Source organism: Nicotiana tabacum, chromosome 21, assembly GCF_000715075.1.
Source record: "Nicotiana tabacum cultivar K326 chromosome 21, ASM71507v2, whole genome shotgun sequence".
Classification (NCBI taxonomy): domain Eukaryota; kingdom Viridiplantae; phylum Streptophyta; class Magnoliopsida; order Solanales; family Solanaceae; genus Nicotiana; species Nicotiana tabacum.
Window position 1 is genome coordinate 79,631,423 of NC_134100.1, and position 15,479 is coordinate 79,646,901.

Below are 15,479 nucleotides of genomic sequence, written 5' to 3' on the forward strand. Positions count from 1 at the left end.
AAACAATTCAATATATTCAATACGAATCATAGGAATTAATTCCATATGAATTGACTAATTTTCCGGATAAAATCTAAAATTTATTAAAATATTCGACAGTAGGACCCACGTCTTAAATCTCAAAAAAACTTATGAAATCCGAACACCCATTCCGAGACAAGTCCAACCATACAAATATTATCCAATTCTGATGTCAAAGGGACCTTCAAATCTTAAATTTTCGTTTTTGAAAGATTTTATAAAATTCTGATTTTTCTTCCATAAATTCACGGATTCATGATATAAATGAATCATAAAATATAATCAATATAGGATAAGGAATACTTACCCCAATGTTTTTTCATGAAAATCACCCAAAAATCACCTTACCCGAGCTCAAAAATGGAAAAGAGTTGAAAATGGGTCGAAACCCCATTTCCAGAACTTAAGTTCTGTTTCTGGGATTTTTACCCTTCGCGGATGTGGTCAGTGTCTCACGTCCGTGAAGCACAAATTCCTACTGCCCAATTTTACTCTTCGCGAACGCGAAGCTTGCCTGGCTTGGCCTTCGCGAACGTGAGATGCCCTTCACGAACGCGAAGGCAATTGTCCTGGCCAGCACCTTTCCCTTCGCGAACGCGAGGCTTCGATCATGAACGCGAAACTTCGCACCTCAAGCCTTCGCGAACGTGTTCTCTATGTCGCGAACGTGAAGAACAAAATGTACCAGCCCCAATTTTCTCTTCGCGAACGCGAGACTCCCCTCGCGAACACGAAGAAGAAAACCAGAAGAGGGTTTCTGCAATTTCCTCAAGTCCAAAAATGATCTGTTAACCACCCCGAAACCAACCCGAGCCCTTGGGGATCCAAACCAAACATGCACCCAAGTCCTAAAACATCATACGAACTTGTTCGCGCAATCAAATCGCAAAAATAACACCAAGAACTACGAATCGGACACCAATTCAAAGGAAATTTTCAAGAAAACTTTAAAACTTATATTTTTACAACCGGACGTCTGAATCACGTCAAATCAACTCTGATTCTCACCAAATTTGGCAGACAAGTCATAAATATTATAGTGGACCTATACCGGACTCCGGAACCAAAATACGGACCCGAGGTTAATAAATCCAACATTAGTAATTTTTTAGAAATCATTAAGCTTTCAAGCTTTTAATTTTTCATCAAAATTCCATAACTCGGGCTAGGGACCTCGGAATTCGATTCCGGGCATACACCAAAGCCCCAAATCACGATACAGACCTACCAAAATTTTTAAAACACTGATCCTGGTCTGTTGCTCAAAATGTTGACCAAAGTCAACTCTGTTGAGTTTTAAAGCTCTATTTCACCTTTTAATCCATTTTTCACATAAGAACTTTCCAAAAAATTGTACGGACAGCGCACGCTAGTTGAGGAATGATAAATGGTGCTTTTTGAGGTCTTAGAATACAGAATTACTTATTAAATTTAAAGATCACATTTTGGGTCATCACATTCTCCACCTCTAAAACAAACGTTCGTCCTCGAACGGAGTTAGAAAATGTACCTGAGCTGGAGAAAAGGTGTGGATATTTACTCTGTATGTACGACTCAGACTCCCAGGAAGATTCCTCTACTGGCTGACCTCTCCAGTGCACCCGAACTGAAGGATAACTCTTAGAACTCAATTGTCAGGCCTGCCGGGCTAGAGTAGCCACCGGCTCCTCCTTGTAAGTCAAATCTTTATCCAATTGGACTGAGTTGAAATCTAACACATGGGACGGATCACCATGATATTTCCGGAGCATAGACACATGGAACACCGGATGAACCGCTGATAAACTAGGTGGTAATGCAAGCCTGTAGGCTACTTCACCCACCCTTTCAAGAATTTCAAAGGGTCCGATATACCTAGGGCTCAACTTGCCCTTCTTTCCGAACCTCATTACACCTTTCATAGGTGAAACCCGGAGCAATATTCTTTCTCCAACCATGAATGCAATATCACGAACTTTACGGTCGGCATAACCCTTTTGCCTAGACTGAGTTGTGCGAAGTCGATCCTGAATAATCTTGACCTTAAAGTAGGACACGATCCTAGGACCTCCTTCGCTAGACACAACTATAAATAGAGAGCTTAGTTATCATTGTAAAGGGTACGAATTTTCTAGCTAACTTACACTACATTCCATACAAAGCTTAATACAATTTTACTTTCTCTCTTCTTGATCTCATCATTGCTGTGCTCGAAAATCTTGTTCCCAGAACTTCCATCTCTGTTGTTTCATTTACATTTTAAGGCTAAGTATCGTATATTTTTTCAGTTATTTCTTTATTTCAGGATCAAATTAGTTCACTTGTCTAGAAACCACGTATAAATTCAATTGTACTATTTTACGGATAAACAGTTTGATGCCCACCGTGGGGCCTAGACAGTCGTGTAATTAAATTGATTCTTGCATTTTTTACTAACGTGCTTTGATTGTTTTGTCTTAGAGAAAATCACAAAAAATGGCAAATAACACTGTTAACAACACGTACAATCCTGAAATTTGAGAGGAGCAACCTCATTTCCAGGATTCAATCAGTGACACCCACAACGAGGGGAATGACGCTACGCCAGTACATGGCGGGTAGTATCCTCGACATGTTCGGCAGACAACTCCCGATGATGCTGATGAGGAGCATGTCGTGGATGCGGTGAGGGTCATGCAAGAGCAACATGTGATCATTCTAGGCCATCTCACGCGGCAGGATAAGGTTATGACGGAGCTGAAGCAGGTGCTATTGGGGGCTTCGAATAATGCAAACAGACGAGATCCAATTCCTCCGGTATCCTCGCAAACCAAACAACGTAGAGAGTCGACAACAATACTCTTATGGACGAAGTCAGCTCCGACGGGGCTGGAGGAAGCAGATCCGGTCTCAACAACGAGAACGACCCGTTTAAGAACGAACTTGAATCTGTGATGCTAAAGAATTTTGGAGAGACTCTCACGAGGAGAGCCCTAAGATGGTATTCATTATTACCCGAGCATTCCATAGATTCCTTTGAGATGCTTGCGAATTCTTTCATCAAGGTCCATGTTAGGGCCAGAAAAGTACAAGCCTGGAAGGCCGATATATTCAGGATTAATGCGCAGGGAGAATCTGAATTACTACGAGAATTTGTCACCCGATTCCAAAAGGAAAGAATGTTCCTCCCGGTTATCCCGGACGAATAGGCGGCTGAAGCATTCACTAAGGGAATGAATTCGATAAGTTCAGATGCTTTCCGGAAATAGAAGGAAAGCATGCTTGAGTTTTAAGCAAAGAATTGGGTAGATGTCCACAACCAGTACGAGTCAAAGATAAGAATCGAAGATGATCAAGTTGGCTTTCCATCGTCGGCCAAAGGACGGGAGAAGAATAAAGAAAAATCAAAATATGACTAAGACACAGATAGACGGGCTTCGAGGGGACGGTTTTTGCCCTACGAGCGGACCGAAGGTCATAGCAGAGGCTTCCGGACAATAGACAAGTTCGCTGTTGACAAAAGAATCCTTCTTAACCTAAGTTATCGGAGTATAACTCCAATGTCAGTATAGTGGAGTTAGTATCAGCCATGAGAAACATCAAATAGGCACGATTCCCGAGACCTATAAGATTTGATTCCAGCTAGAAGGATCCCACCTTATTGTGTGAATACCATGGGACAAACGACCACTGAACAGGGGACTGTCGACACCTCTTGGAAGAAGTGGCAACACTGTTGAAAAATGGTCACCTCAGAGAATTCTTGAGTGACCGAGCTAAGAACAATTATTGTCGGAACAGAGATAACGCGGAACCCTCAAAAGTAGGAGAAGAACCCTCATATCAGACGATCAATATGATCTTCAGAGGGAATGAGATTAATGGGGTCACATTTTTGGCAGCAACGAAGAAGAAAGTATCAATAACTCATAGTAAAAGGCTTCGGGAGGACGATATCACTTTTACGGAGGAAGATACTGATGGATTGCTGCTACCACACAACGATGCACTTGTAATTTCTTTAAATGTATTAGATTTTAAGATTAAACGCGTTCTAGTGGATCCAGGAAGTTCAGCTAATATCATACAATGAAGAGTACTGGAGCAAGCTAAACTCATCGGAAGCATTATTCCGGCAACAAAGCTCCTCGCTGGATTCAACTTCGTGAGCGTGACAACCCTGGGTGAGATTTTACTGCTCACAAATGCTGAAGGGGTAATGAAATCAACTCTCTTCAAAGTTGTAGATGGGGACATGGGATACAATATCATCATGGGAATGCCATGGTTACACAAGATAAAAGTTGTGCCTTCAACGTATCACTAATTGTTAAAATTTCCGACACCCGAGGGGATCAAGTAGATAAAAGGTGATCAATCAAAAGCAAGGGGGATGAATGCAATTTTGGTCTCCAGTAGCAAAGGAAAGGAGCATGCGGCATACCAATTACAGGAACCGGCACCTACCCCCAAACCAGAGAAAGTTAGCCCGGGGACAGAAGAATCGGAATAGTATCAGGTGCCACGGTATTTTCAAGTTCCAGAAGAGACGGACGCAACGAAGTCCACGGCGGAAGAACTAGAGAAAGTTGTGTTGTTCGAAGAGTTCCTAGAAAGGAAATTCCATTTATTGAATTTCTTAAAATTAACACTGATTGTTTTGCGTGGTCGCACGAGGATATGACAGGTATCCCGACTGAGGTAGCCATGTACAAATTAAGATTGGATCCAACATACCTCCGGTAAGACAAAAGAAGCGCCGTATTGCTGAAGCTAGGAATAAATTCGTCAAAGAAGAGGTAACCCGCTTACTTAATATCGGTTCAATCCGAGAGGTAAGATATCTGGGCTGGCTAGTTAATGTAGTAATAGTTCCTAAGAAAAAAAATAAATTTTGCATGTGCGTAGACTATAAGAATCTTAATAAGGCGTGCCCAAAAAACTCGTTCTCATTGCCAAATATCGATCAAATGATTGATGGCACGGCCGGGCACGAGTTAGTGAGTTTCCTCGATGCCTATTCTGGGTAAAATCAAATCAAGATGAACCTAGAAGATCAGGAAAAGACGCCAGAGCCATTTATCAACGGCTCGTGAAAAGGATGTTCGAAAAGCAAACAGGGAAGACTATGGAAGTATATATAGACGATATGCTTGTTAGGTATTTGAATACAGCTGACCACCTTAAGCATTTGCAAGAAATATTCGACATCCTGAGGAAGCATAACATGAAAGTTAACCCCGAGAAGTACGCGTTCGGGGACAGTTCTAGTAAGTTTTTGGGATTACTGGTCTCACAAAGGGGAATTGAGGTAAACCCCAACAAAATCAAGGCCATTGAGGATATCCCTGATCAACTGTCAAACGTAAAAGAAGTCCAGAGGCTCACAGGGATATTAGTAGCTTTGAGCTGGTTCATTTCCCGATCGTCAAAAAAATGTCATCGCTTCTTTGTACTGCTCAAAAAGAAAAATAATTTCGAATGGACATCGGAGTGTCAGCAAGCCTTGAAGGACTTGAAGAAGTACTTACAAGCCCTCCTTTGTTCTCGAAACTGAAAGAAGTTGAAACATTGTTAGTCTACCTCGCGGTTTCAGAAGTTGCGGTAAGTGCAATTTCAGTCTGAGAAGACGAAGGTACGTAATCTCCCATTTATTATATTAGCAAAATTTTAACGGGAGCATAAACTCGCTACCCACATTTGGAAAAACTGGCCTTAGCTCTCGTAGTTGCCGCTCGGAAGCTGAGGCCCTACTTCCAATGTCACCCGATAGCTGTGATGACTACTTTCCCATTGCGGAACATCCTCCACAAACCCGAGCTCTCGGGTAGATTGGCCAAATGGGTTGTCGAAATGAGCGAGTTTGACATAGAATATAAACTGAGGACTACAATTAAGTCACAAGTCTTGACTGACTTGGTGGCCGATTTTAGTCCGGAACTATTACCTCTGGCAACCAAGGATACAGTAATGGTGTCGGAATCGACATCGGGGGTTTGGACCTTGTTTACGGACGGAGCTTCCAACGTAAAGGGGTCCGGACTTGGAATAGTCTTAATCACGCCTTTAGGGGAAACCTTAAGGCAAGCCATCAGGACGATACCTTTAGCTAACAATAAAGCAAAGTACGAAGCTTTGATTCCAGGGCTCGAACTGGCCCGGGGACTTGACTCCGAGGTCATCAAAATCAAATGCAATTCGTAGTTGGTGGTAAATCAGGTCTATGGGATCTTTGACACCAAAGAGGAGCGTATGCAACAATACGTGGTAAAGGTCCAGGTTGTGTTGTCACGATTTTGGGAGTGGTCAATTACTCATATCATGAGGGAGGATAACACAGAAGCAGATACATTGGCAAACTTGGGCTCATCGACAGAAATCAAGGGATCGGAATCAGGGACGGTGGTACAACTGATGAATTCAATTCTGGATACAGATAGTTACTATGAGGTGAATTTGACTAGTTTGGTCTGGGACTGGAGAAATAAAATAATCAACTATCTCGAGCACGGGAAGTTGCCCGAAGATCCCAAAGCATCACGGGCGTTACGCACCAAAGCTACAGGTTATAGCTTCAAGAAAGGCCAATTGTATAGAAAATCCTTCCAAGGCCCATTGGTCCGGTGCTTAGGAGCATCAGAAGCTAATTATGTCATGAGAGAGGTCCATGAAGGTATATGTGGAAACCACTCAGGCGCAGATTCTTTGGTGCTAAAATTAGTTCGGGCAAGATATTACTGGCCTCATGTGGAACAAGACGCCAAAGACTTCGTACGAAAATGTGATAAGTGCCAGCGCTACGCACCACTAGTGCATCAACCGGTAAAACCCTTACATTCGGTTCTGTCCCCATGGTCGTTCATGAAATGGGGGATGGACATCGTCGGACCACTGCCACTGGCTCCTGGAAAGGTAAGGTTTCTTTTAATTCTGACTGACTATTTTTCTAAATGTGTGAAAGCAGGTCCTTATCAGAAGATCGGAGAACGCAAAGTGGTCGACATCCTTTGGGAAAATATAATTTGCAGGTTCGGAATACCAAAAGAGATAGCATACGACAATGGGCCACAGTTTATCGTCACAAAAATTACAAAGTTCCTTGAAGATTTGACAATAAAGAGGATCACCTCTTCACCTTATCATTCGAGCGCAAACAATCAAGCAGAGTCAACAAAAAAAGTGATTATTCAAAACCTCAAGAAAAGGTTGGAAGCGGCAAAAGGCAAATGGCCCGAAGAATTACCTAGAGTTTTGTGGGCCTACCGAACAACGGCCAAGTCGACCACAGGAGAGACTCTTTTTTCCCTTGTATACGGCGCAGAAGCTCTAATCTCGGTGGAAGTAGGGGAACCCACCTTGAGAAATTTCTAGGCGGATGAAGAATCGAACAACGAAGCAATGTTAATCAACTTGGAGCTACTAGAGGAATGCAGGGACTTGGCGCGTGTAAGAATGGCAGCTCAAAAGCAGAGAATGGAGTGATATTATAATCGGAGAGCCAATTTCCATTATTTCAAAGTAGGAGATTTGGTCTTGAGGAAAGTAACTCACAATACCCGGGAGCTCAACGAGGGGAAGTTGGGTCCAACGTGGGAAGGGCCCTACCGGATTTCAGCTATCACTGGGAAAGGTTCGTACGAGTTGGAGAACCAGAATGGAGATAAGTTGCCTAGTAATTGGAATGTAGAACACCTCAAAAGATATTATTGTTAATGAACATTATCTAAGCAGAAAGTATGTGTTGCACTCTTTTTTCATTCGTCCAATTTTTGTCCCAATTGGGTTTTTCTGGCAAGGTTTTTAACGAGGAAGTGATAGAAATCATAGTACGAAGACAACAGTAATAAGACCTTCGATAGTAAGGCAAACAAACAAGCTTCCACTCGGAGACGGTTAGATAATCTTTGGCTCGATAGCAAATTCCCACTTGGAAGTTAAGTTTGCTATCGGATAAAGGTTACCCGACCGTTCACGAGTACAAACCACTAGGGGATTGTTAGATAGTCTTTTGCTCGATAGCATGGATTCCTAAAGGGAAGTAAGGTGTATTGCTGAGTGAAGGATTATCTAGCAATTCATTGGTGGAATCTTTGAAGGCACAAGACTTCCAGTGTTCCAATTTGCATTCTACGCATTCGAACACTGGGGGGATGATGTGAGGATACGGCAACACTGACAGCCACGTCAAACGGGGAACAAAAATCCGAAAACATAAATGCGTCATCGAGACCAGGGACTACACAGCCAGCCCCGTAGAAACAAAGTTGTACAAGATAGCCACAAGTAATGGCAATTTCTTTTTAGCATAACAAATGCTTTTGTACTTTTGAAAATATAAGGAATTAAATGAAATGAAATCCTTTTATCTTGTTTTTGTCTGAACGATGAACTAACTTTGTCATTTGAAAGTTAAACAAGTACTTCAAATGCTAGTGTAGTAATGAACAGGAGACGCCCTCTCCAAGAGCACCGTAAACATAAGAGGACCCTCTCTTATAAAAACCCTCACGGTAAAAGGTTGATTTCGGAAGAATTTATGCCCGGAATCAAAATGCATTCGGAGAAAAATGCACCCGAAGACGTACATGAAAGGACGCAAAAAAGTAAACATGCGCAAATACTTATAGAAACCCTCATGTAAAAAGGATAATGCTCGGAACCAAAGTACTTCAAAGAGAGTGCATCCGAGACTACACATAGCAAATCATGAAAACATGCACAAAATTCTTAAGCAAGTGCAAAAGTTAAAGACTTGCATGAATACTCAAACAAAAGTAAGACTCAAACAATACTTGAGCAAAAATATGTCTTTATTTACAAAAACATGCCAAAAATGGCAAAGATACAAGAATTGGAAAAAGAAAAGAAAAGCTAAACTGCAGCATCTCCAGAACCAGGAGGAAGAGAAGTGTCTGCATCCCCGGGAGAAGCAGGTGGGCCCGCTGATGGCTCGACATTTTCCCTAGTTTGGTCTTCAGCATCATCATCCTCCGATTCTTTTTCAGTTCCCGAAAACTCAAAACCGGAACCAAAAGAACCAGAAGCAACAGACTGCGCCGGGAGTCCATTCTTAGCAGCCAACTCAAGCTCTCGGGCCCTAGCAATTTCAGCATGAAAGTCAAGGATTCCTACTTTGGCCTCTTCCAAGTTTTTTCTCCTCATGGTGTACATGGCGTAAGTGCTTTCAACAATAAGGGAAGTCGCTCGGTGCTTGAATTTTTCTTTGAGTTGAGTTACCTCATCGGAGAGGCTTTTTCGGGCGGACCTAAAAGATTGGAGGCTAATATCAAGGTCGCGGACAGTTTAACTAAAGAGCCTATTATGCTCGATAGTTTTTCTGCACTTCTCTTCCAACTGGGCACACTTCGCCTCCATAGCAGCAAGCTCTTCTATTTTGGAGTTCAAGGATGCTTCTAATTCAGTCACTTTTTCGGCAGTAGCAGCCTCGCGCTCAGTTGCAGCAAGAATGGTGTCCTGTACTTCAGCCCATTTGGCCTTGGCTTCATCAAATCTAGCCCTCAGCGTATCAATCTCTTGGCTAAGGGTTACCACCTCTTGCTCTCTTTGCTGCAAAAGAGCCTACAAACCAACGGCCTCAGTGGCTTTGGTTTCCAGTTCCGAGAGACGGAGAACAATCTGGTCCCGTTCTGCCAAAAGCTGATTTCGTTCAGAAATAAGTTCCTCTTTCTCATGAATCAACTTCTGAAGGCCCTCGAAAGCAAGAAAGTTGGCCTACAAAACAAGAGAAGTAAAACTTAGTATACATTCATGCAAAAGTTAAAGAAATAACAAAGGAAGAAAGGAATGCACTGCTGCGGCATTGTACATGGCATTGTTCAACAAACACTCTCCCGAGAGTTCTTGGATCTTTTCCCAGTCTTTCTCTGAAGCCAAAGGCTTCAGATAATTAGCAAGCTCCACCGACCAGGAAAGCATATTGCACCTGGTAGAGACCGAAAGGGTAACACTCCTCCTCCTCTGTGGATCTTTAGAAGGGGCAGCATAATTTTGCCCCAAATTTCCATGAACTGGGGACTGGGGAAGAGGAGTACCCTCTCCGTGGTTGGATGCGGCCGGCGGAGGTAATACAGCTGCTGCTGGTGGAGGAATGGATAAAGATGGAAATGATGTAACTGTTGTTGGTGCTGGCAAAGACGGGATGAAGTTGATGGAGTTGAAGGATGTGAAGCACTTGCATCAAATGCAGTGCTAGTAGTTAGGTGCTCGCCAACCAAAGACGACAGGGACTCGGTACTCAGCCACGCAGTACCGGGCACAACAGTCAGGACCCGATAATGGGAGTTGGCATTTTCTACAAAATCAAACTCCCCCAGAGCGTCGAGATGTCGTCCTCAGTTGGAGTAGTTAACTCAGCAGATGGAGCATTCTATTGAGTTGATGATGAATGTCGCCTTCTGTGTAGAGAAGCCCCATAATCATATGTAGAGAAGCCCCATTATCACTGGATTCTCTATCATCGTCGACCACCATGGTGTCTATGACCGGCCTGGGAGGAGGGCTAGTGATCACAACTTCCGGAGATGACTCGGGGGCAATAGTCTTCACCCTCTTTTTCTTTTCCCCGGCCGCGGAAGAATGCCTTCTTTTTAGTTACTTATACTCTGGCCGGGGATCCCGTGGTAAAACATTTGCGCCTGAAGTAGGCCCGGAGATACTTGTTCGAGCAAGTGCCTCCTGAAGCAGCCTTGCTATATCAGCAGGATAAGCTAAGACTTCCTTCTCGGGGATAGCAATCGAGCCCGCATGTAGACCTAATTTCGTGAACAAATCAGAAGGGTTCAACCAAGTTCTTCACATAAAAAAATAGAGGCAAGGTAAGTTAAAATTAACATGATTTTTGGCCTTCCACCCGTACTTAAGGTCTAGTTCTTTCCACAAACGAGTTTCGGGCATCGTAACGTCCAAGATCTTCTAAACCCACCGGTCCAAGCCTTCAACCACCGGTGGAGTCCATCGAGTTTCTGAAACATACAAAGAATGAAGAATCAATACGGTCATGGAAGAATAATTAGTGAAAGAAAATATACTAAATGGAGGACTTACAAGTACGGTTCCAAGCGGCCAGAAAGGATAAAGCCGTTGACAGAATGATATTATTGGTGGCAATTGCAACGAACCATTCTGTCCACCCACGATCATTGTCATCATCCATTCTAGTCAACAGAGCATGGTGGCCACATTTGCAGAGGTTTATCATACCCCCACGGAAAATTTTGGGGGAGTAAAGATTCATCATACGAGCTAATGTTAGCTCTTCTCCAGTCTCCTGGCACAAGCATCAAAGGCAGGCAACTGTCCTCCACACCGAAGGACTTACCTGTGCCAACCACACCTGGTAGTGAAGGAAAAACTCCACAATCACGGAATCAAGCTCTCAACTCAAAGAAAACGTACCCAAAGTAAAGGAATACGTGTAAAAATATGTAAATCATTCCCTTGGAAGCGTTATTCGCTCCGATAGATCAGGAGCAATGATGTACAACTCATGGCAGTGACAGTCTTCCTTCACAGTAGGAATACTGGAAGGGTGAATTGAAGAAGGATACCTACTGGCAGCCCATGAGCGAGGGTTAGCAATAGGGAATTTCTCTTCGAAGTCTTTTGTGGTGTTAAGACTTCTAGGTATGATAGAACCTACTGTTGGAGGAGCAGAGTCCTTGGTTTTGTTCTTGCTCTTTGAAGAACTAGCAGGCTTTGAAGAAGAAGCCATTTGAATATAGGAAGGAAAAGATTTTGGTTCGAAGAGAATTAGAGAAAATATGGAAAATAAAGATGCAAGTTAGTAGTTTGAGAAATTATGAAGTGCATAGGAGAAGGATGATGCGTATAAGTAAACTTTTGGCGGCTAAATTCATGTCCATGATTACCTCGATAATCGGTAAAAGTTGTGCTAAATCGTGGGATGACGCGTGTTTGGGGCATTAAATGTGGAGAGACGTGCATCTAATCAACCGTCAGAGGACTGCAGATGGAGTTATAGTAATTCCCGCCAAAAGATTATTTCTACCAACTTTCCGGTAACACAAATTTATGTCACCGGAAAGCAGGGGGACTATCTATATAGGGTAAAATACGATATGACACGTGGTCATCTAAAGTAAGGACATGTGGACCCCAAAATGGATATGTCCACCGAACGCAGCTATTCCGCTTGTCACTTAAAAGAATAACAACCATAAAGGTATATTAAATGCTCTGCACCCGATAGCATTTAATAAAGAATATTCTGCAGCATTAAGGGCGACGGTCCGTTACAGAAATTTGGTGTTTATGTCCACCGTTACATCTTCATCAATTGCCCTCATAATTGACATTAAAGGAGGACACGATCCTAGGACCTTCTTCCCTAGACACGGCTAAAAATAGAGAGCTATGTTATCATTGTAAAGTACACGAATTTTCTGGCTAACTTACACTACACTCTATACAAATCTTAATACAATTTTACTTTCTCGCTTCTTGATCTCATCATTGTTGTGCCCGGAAATCTTGTTCCCGGAATTGCCATCTCTGCTGTTTTATTTACATTTTAAGGCTAAGTATCGTATATTTCTTCAGTTATTTCTTTATTTCAGGATCAAATTATTTCACTTATCTAGAAACCACGTATAAATTTAATTGTACCATTTTATGGGTAAACAGCAGAAGTGTCAAAATATGGAAACAATTGGGGGGGGGGGGAATCTCATCTAATTTAAACGAAACACAAAAGCATCACTTAAAATACCTTAAGGGGCATATGAACCTCGACTTTAACATTTAAGTTTACCATTTCATACAATCTCAAGGGCCAAAATACTCTCTACACTATTTAGCAATACACTAATCCAATTCTCCACAAGGAATTTGCCTTTTCATAACTTCCATGTATCTTAAATAGTTTCCATTCTTTCCTTCCAATGTCATATAAGAAGAGGCGCGAACTCTTCTTGTCTGGAATTGATAGAATCTCTCCCTTAGGATTGGTGGTAAACAAAGAGCAAAGACGACCCACAGGTCTTTGTTAATTCTGATGATAGCTCAATTGTATGCTTCACTCATTCGGTAGTTTCACCAGTACCATTGAGAATATATAAAGCAATCGTGCCATATTTAAAATATACAGGACCTAATAGTCAATATTATTAATAATAATGTCAGACATCCCACCCCACCCCCCACACACGCACATTGTACAGTCTCCTATATTTTTAGAGAAGGGAATAGTGTGGCTGACTTATTAGCTAACTTGGGGGAGAGAATGAAGGACATCAGAGTTTTCAATGATGTAACTTTATTGCCCAATGATATTAGAGTTGTTGTTATGATAGACAAATAAGGGATTCCGAGTTTTAGATTCAAGCCAAAGAAGAATCAGTTTGTTGTTGATAAAATTCCTATTGATTGATTTCTTTTTACTAACATCAAATGCAACAATCTCATATGAAGATCCTCATATACATAAGGCAATGGATGGCAACATAGGGAGTAAGTTATGTTATGATGACCAAATATATTTGTATCGGAGGCAACGGTTTACATTCTCTTTCATGTATTACTATTTTTTTGGTAATATAGAGGTCGGGGTATAGCCTAACCCCCACTGTCAGGGGTCCGCCTCTTTGAGATTAACTTGACAACGAGAGTGTTGTCATAGGGAAGCATGAGTGTTGCCGAACTAAGGTGCATGAGCTAGCACCAAGGCAAAATGGGAAACGGGCAAGTAATGGCCAAGGCTTTGAGGGAGGTAAGGTAGCTTGGCAAGAGCTTGATAATGAGATGCGGGCTGAGGATGAAACTTGAATATGGAAAAGGCATCAAGGCATGGGGCAGGGATGCCAAGGCAAGGCAAAAACAAAGTGGGCAAAGGCAAGCTAAGTACAACAAAGACATGCGCGCGAGGCAGACTTGTCATGACAGTAGGGCGCGGCAAAGGGCAATGTGTGTGGACAATGGCATGGGCTAAATACGGCTGAAATGCACCTGAGAACAAGGCATTGGTGCCTGATTTAATCCAAGGCATGCACAATGGAAGTAAGCTTTAGATTGACCAAGTCAAAGGCGGTTACACGGCACATGTTGTGCACATAACGACAATTGGATTTTTGCTCAAAATCTGGCAGGTTATGCTAGCATGTTTTTGGGTCCGTGTTTTCAATATATTAGCATGATATACATGATACTAGTAGTTGGGAGATGTCAACTATACTAGGCTATAATAGTGGGCTGTATGGGAAAATCTGAGGGTCAAGAGTGATCTTCTTTTGTACACGGCTGCACTTCGAGTTGAGTTTCTTTGTATGCTCGAGTTAAATACAAAGTTGGGAAAAGAATTTCATGTATATTTTGCCTTGTGTTCTTATTTATTTTTGTTGCCTTTACTTAAATTTCGTAGCCTATATCAGTCCTAAAGCTTACTACGTTGAAGATGCCTAAAAATATTCTAAGTCCAAAGTCGCTGTAATTTTGGCTAAGTGTTGTGAGAAGACTGAAGTCAAGTGCTAGTATTGGCTACCGCACAGGCTGGTTTTGATGGACAAAAATCAGGCACGTGACAACTGGTATTAGAGCGGAGTAGGTTCATGACGGATACACGACGGGCAGTGGCAGATCTCGTGGTCTTGTTCGAAAATATGGCCTCTGGTAACAATGAACTGCGGGAAAGGCTATCGAAACTGGAGGCATTGATTGGAAATGTCCCTGAAGGTGAAGAATTTCATACCCTCGTGACAAGGCTTGCCTACCTTGAGGCATAATTAGAAAGGCTAAGCCAAGCGAATAGGATCTGAAAAACGAGACGGTGATACTACGACGTGTTGTGGGCGTGGGTGCTCCTCAATGTAGTGCTGATCGTCTCAAGGTAAAAATCCCTGAACCTAAGGCATTTTGCGGTGCAAGGAGTGCACGTGAATTGGAGAATTTTCTTTGGGATATGGAGCAGTACTTGCATGTTATTCGTGTGCAAGATGAGAAGGAGAAAGTAACCTTGACTAGCATGTATTTGAGTGAAGATGCTAAGTTATGGTGTTGCACTCGTGTGGCTGGCGATGAGAGTTTGGGCAGACCAAAGATTGAGTCATGGGAGCGGCTTAAAAAGGAGTTAAAGAATCAATTCCTTCCTAGAAATACGTCTTGGATTGCTAGGGACAAACTGAAAAAGTTAAAACACACCGGATCAGTGAGAGCATATGTCAAAGAATTTACCTCTTTGATGCTAAGTATAAGCAATATATCCGAAGAAGACAAATTGCACAACTTCATGAGCGGCCTCCAATAGTGGGCATAATTGGAGTTGCGTAGGCAGAATATTCAAAACCTCGCAAGTGATGTGGCTATGACTGATGCATTGGGTGATTTTCACTTGGGTGAAGATACTTCTACTTCAAAGTCCAATGACGGAAAGAAGGACAAGGCAAAGGAGTGGAAGAAATGTGAAAATAACAATGCTAATGAAGACAAGGAGAAGGGAAAGCAAGAGGCTGGAACTTCAAAGAGCAAGG

General features: G+C 42.4%; 1 protein-coding gene across 1 annotated transcript; it reads left to right on the top strand.

Annotated features, from left to right (window-relative positions):
* The first annotated feature begins 14,911 nt into the window (after positions 1 to 14,911).
* On the top strand, positions 14,912 to 15,256 carry LOC142175316 (uncharacterized). The gene has a single exon (XM_075241901.1). It carries the CDS (start codon positions 14,912 to 14,914, stop codon positions 15,254 to 15,256), a length of 345 nt encoding a protein of 114 aa, XP_075098002.1.
* The last annotated feature ends 223 nt before the right edge of the window (positions 15,257 to 15,479 follow it).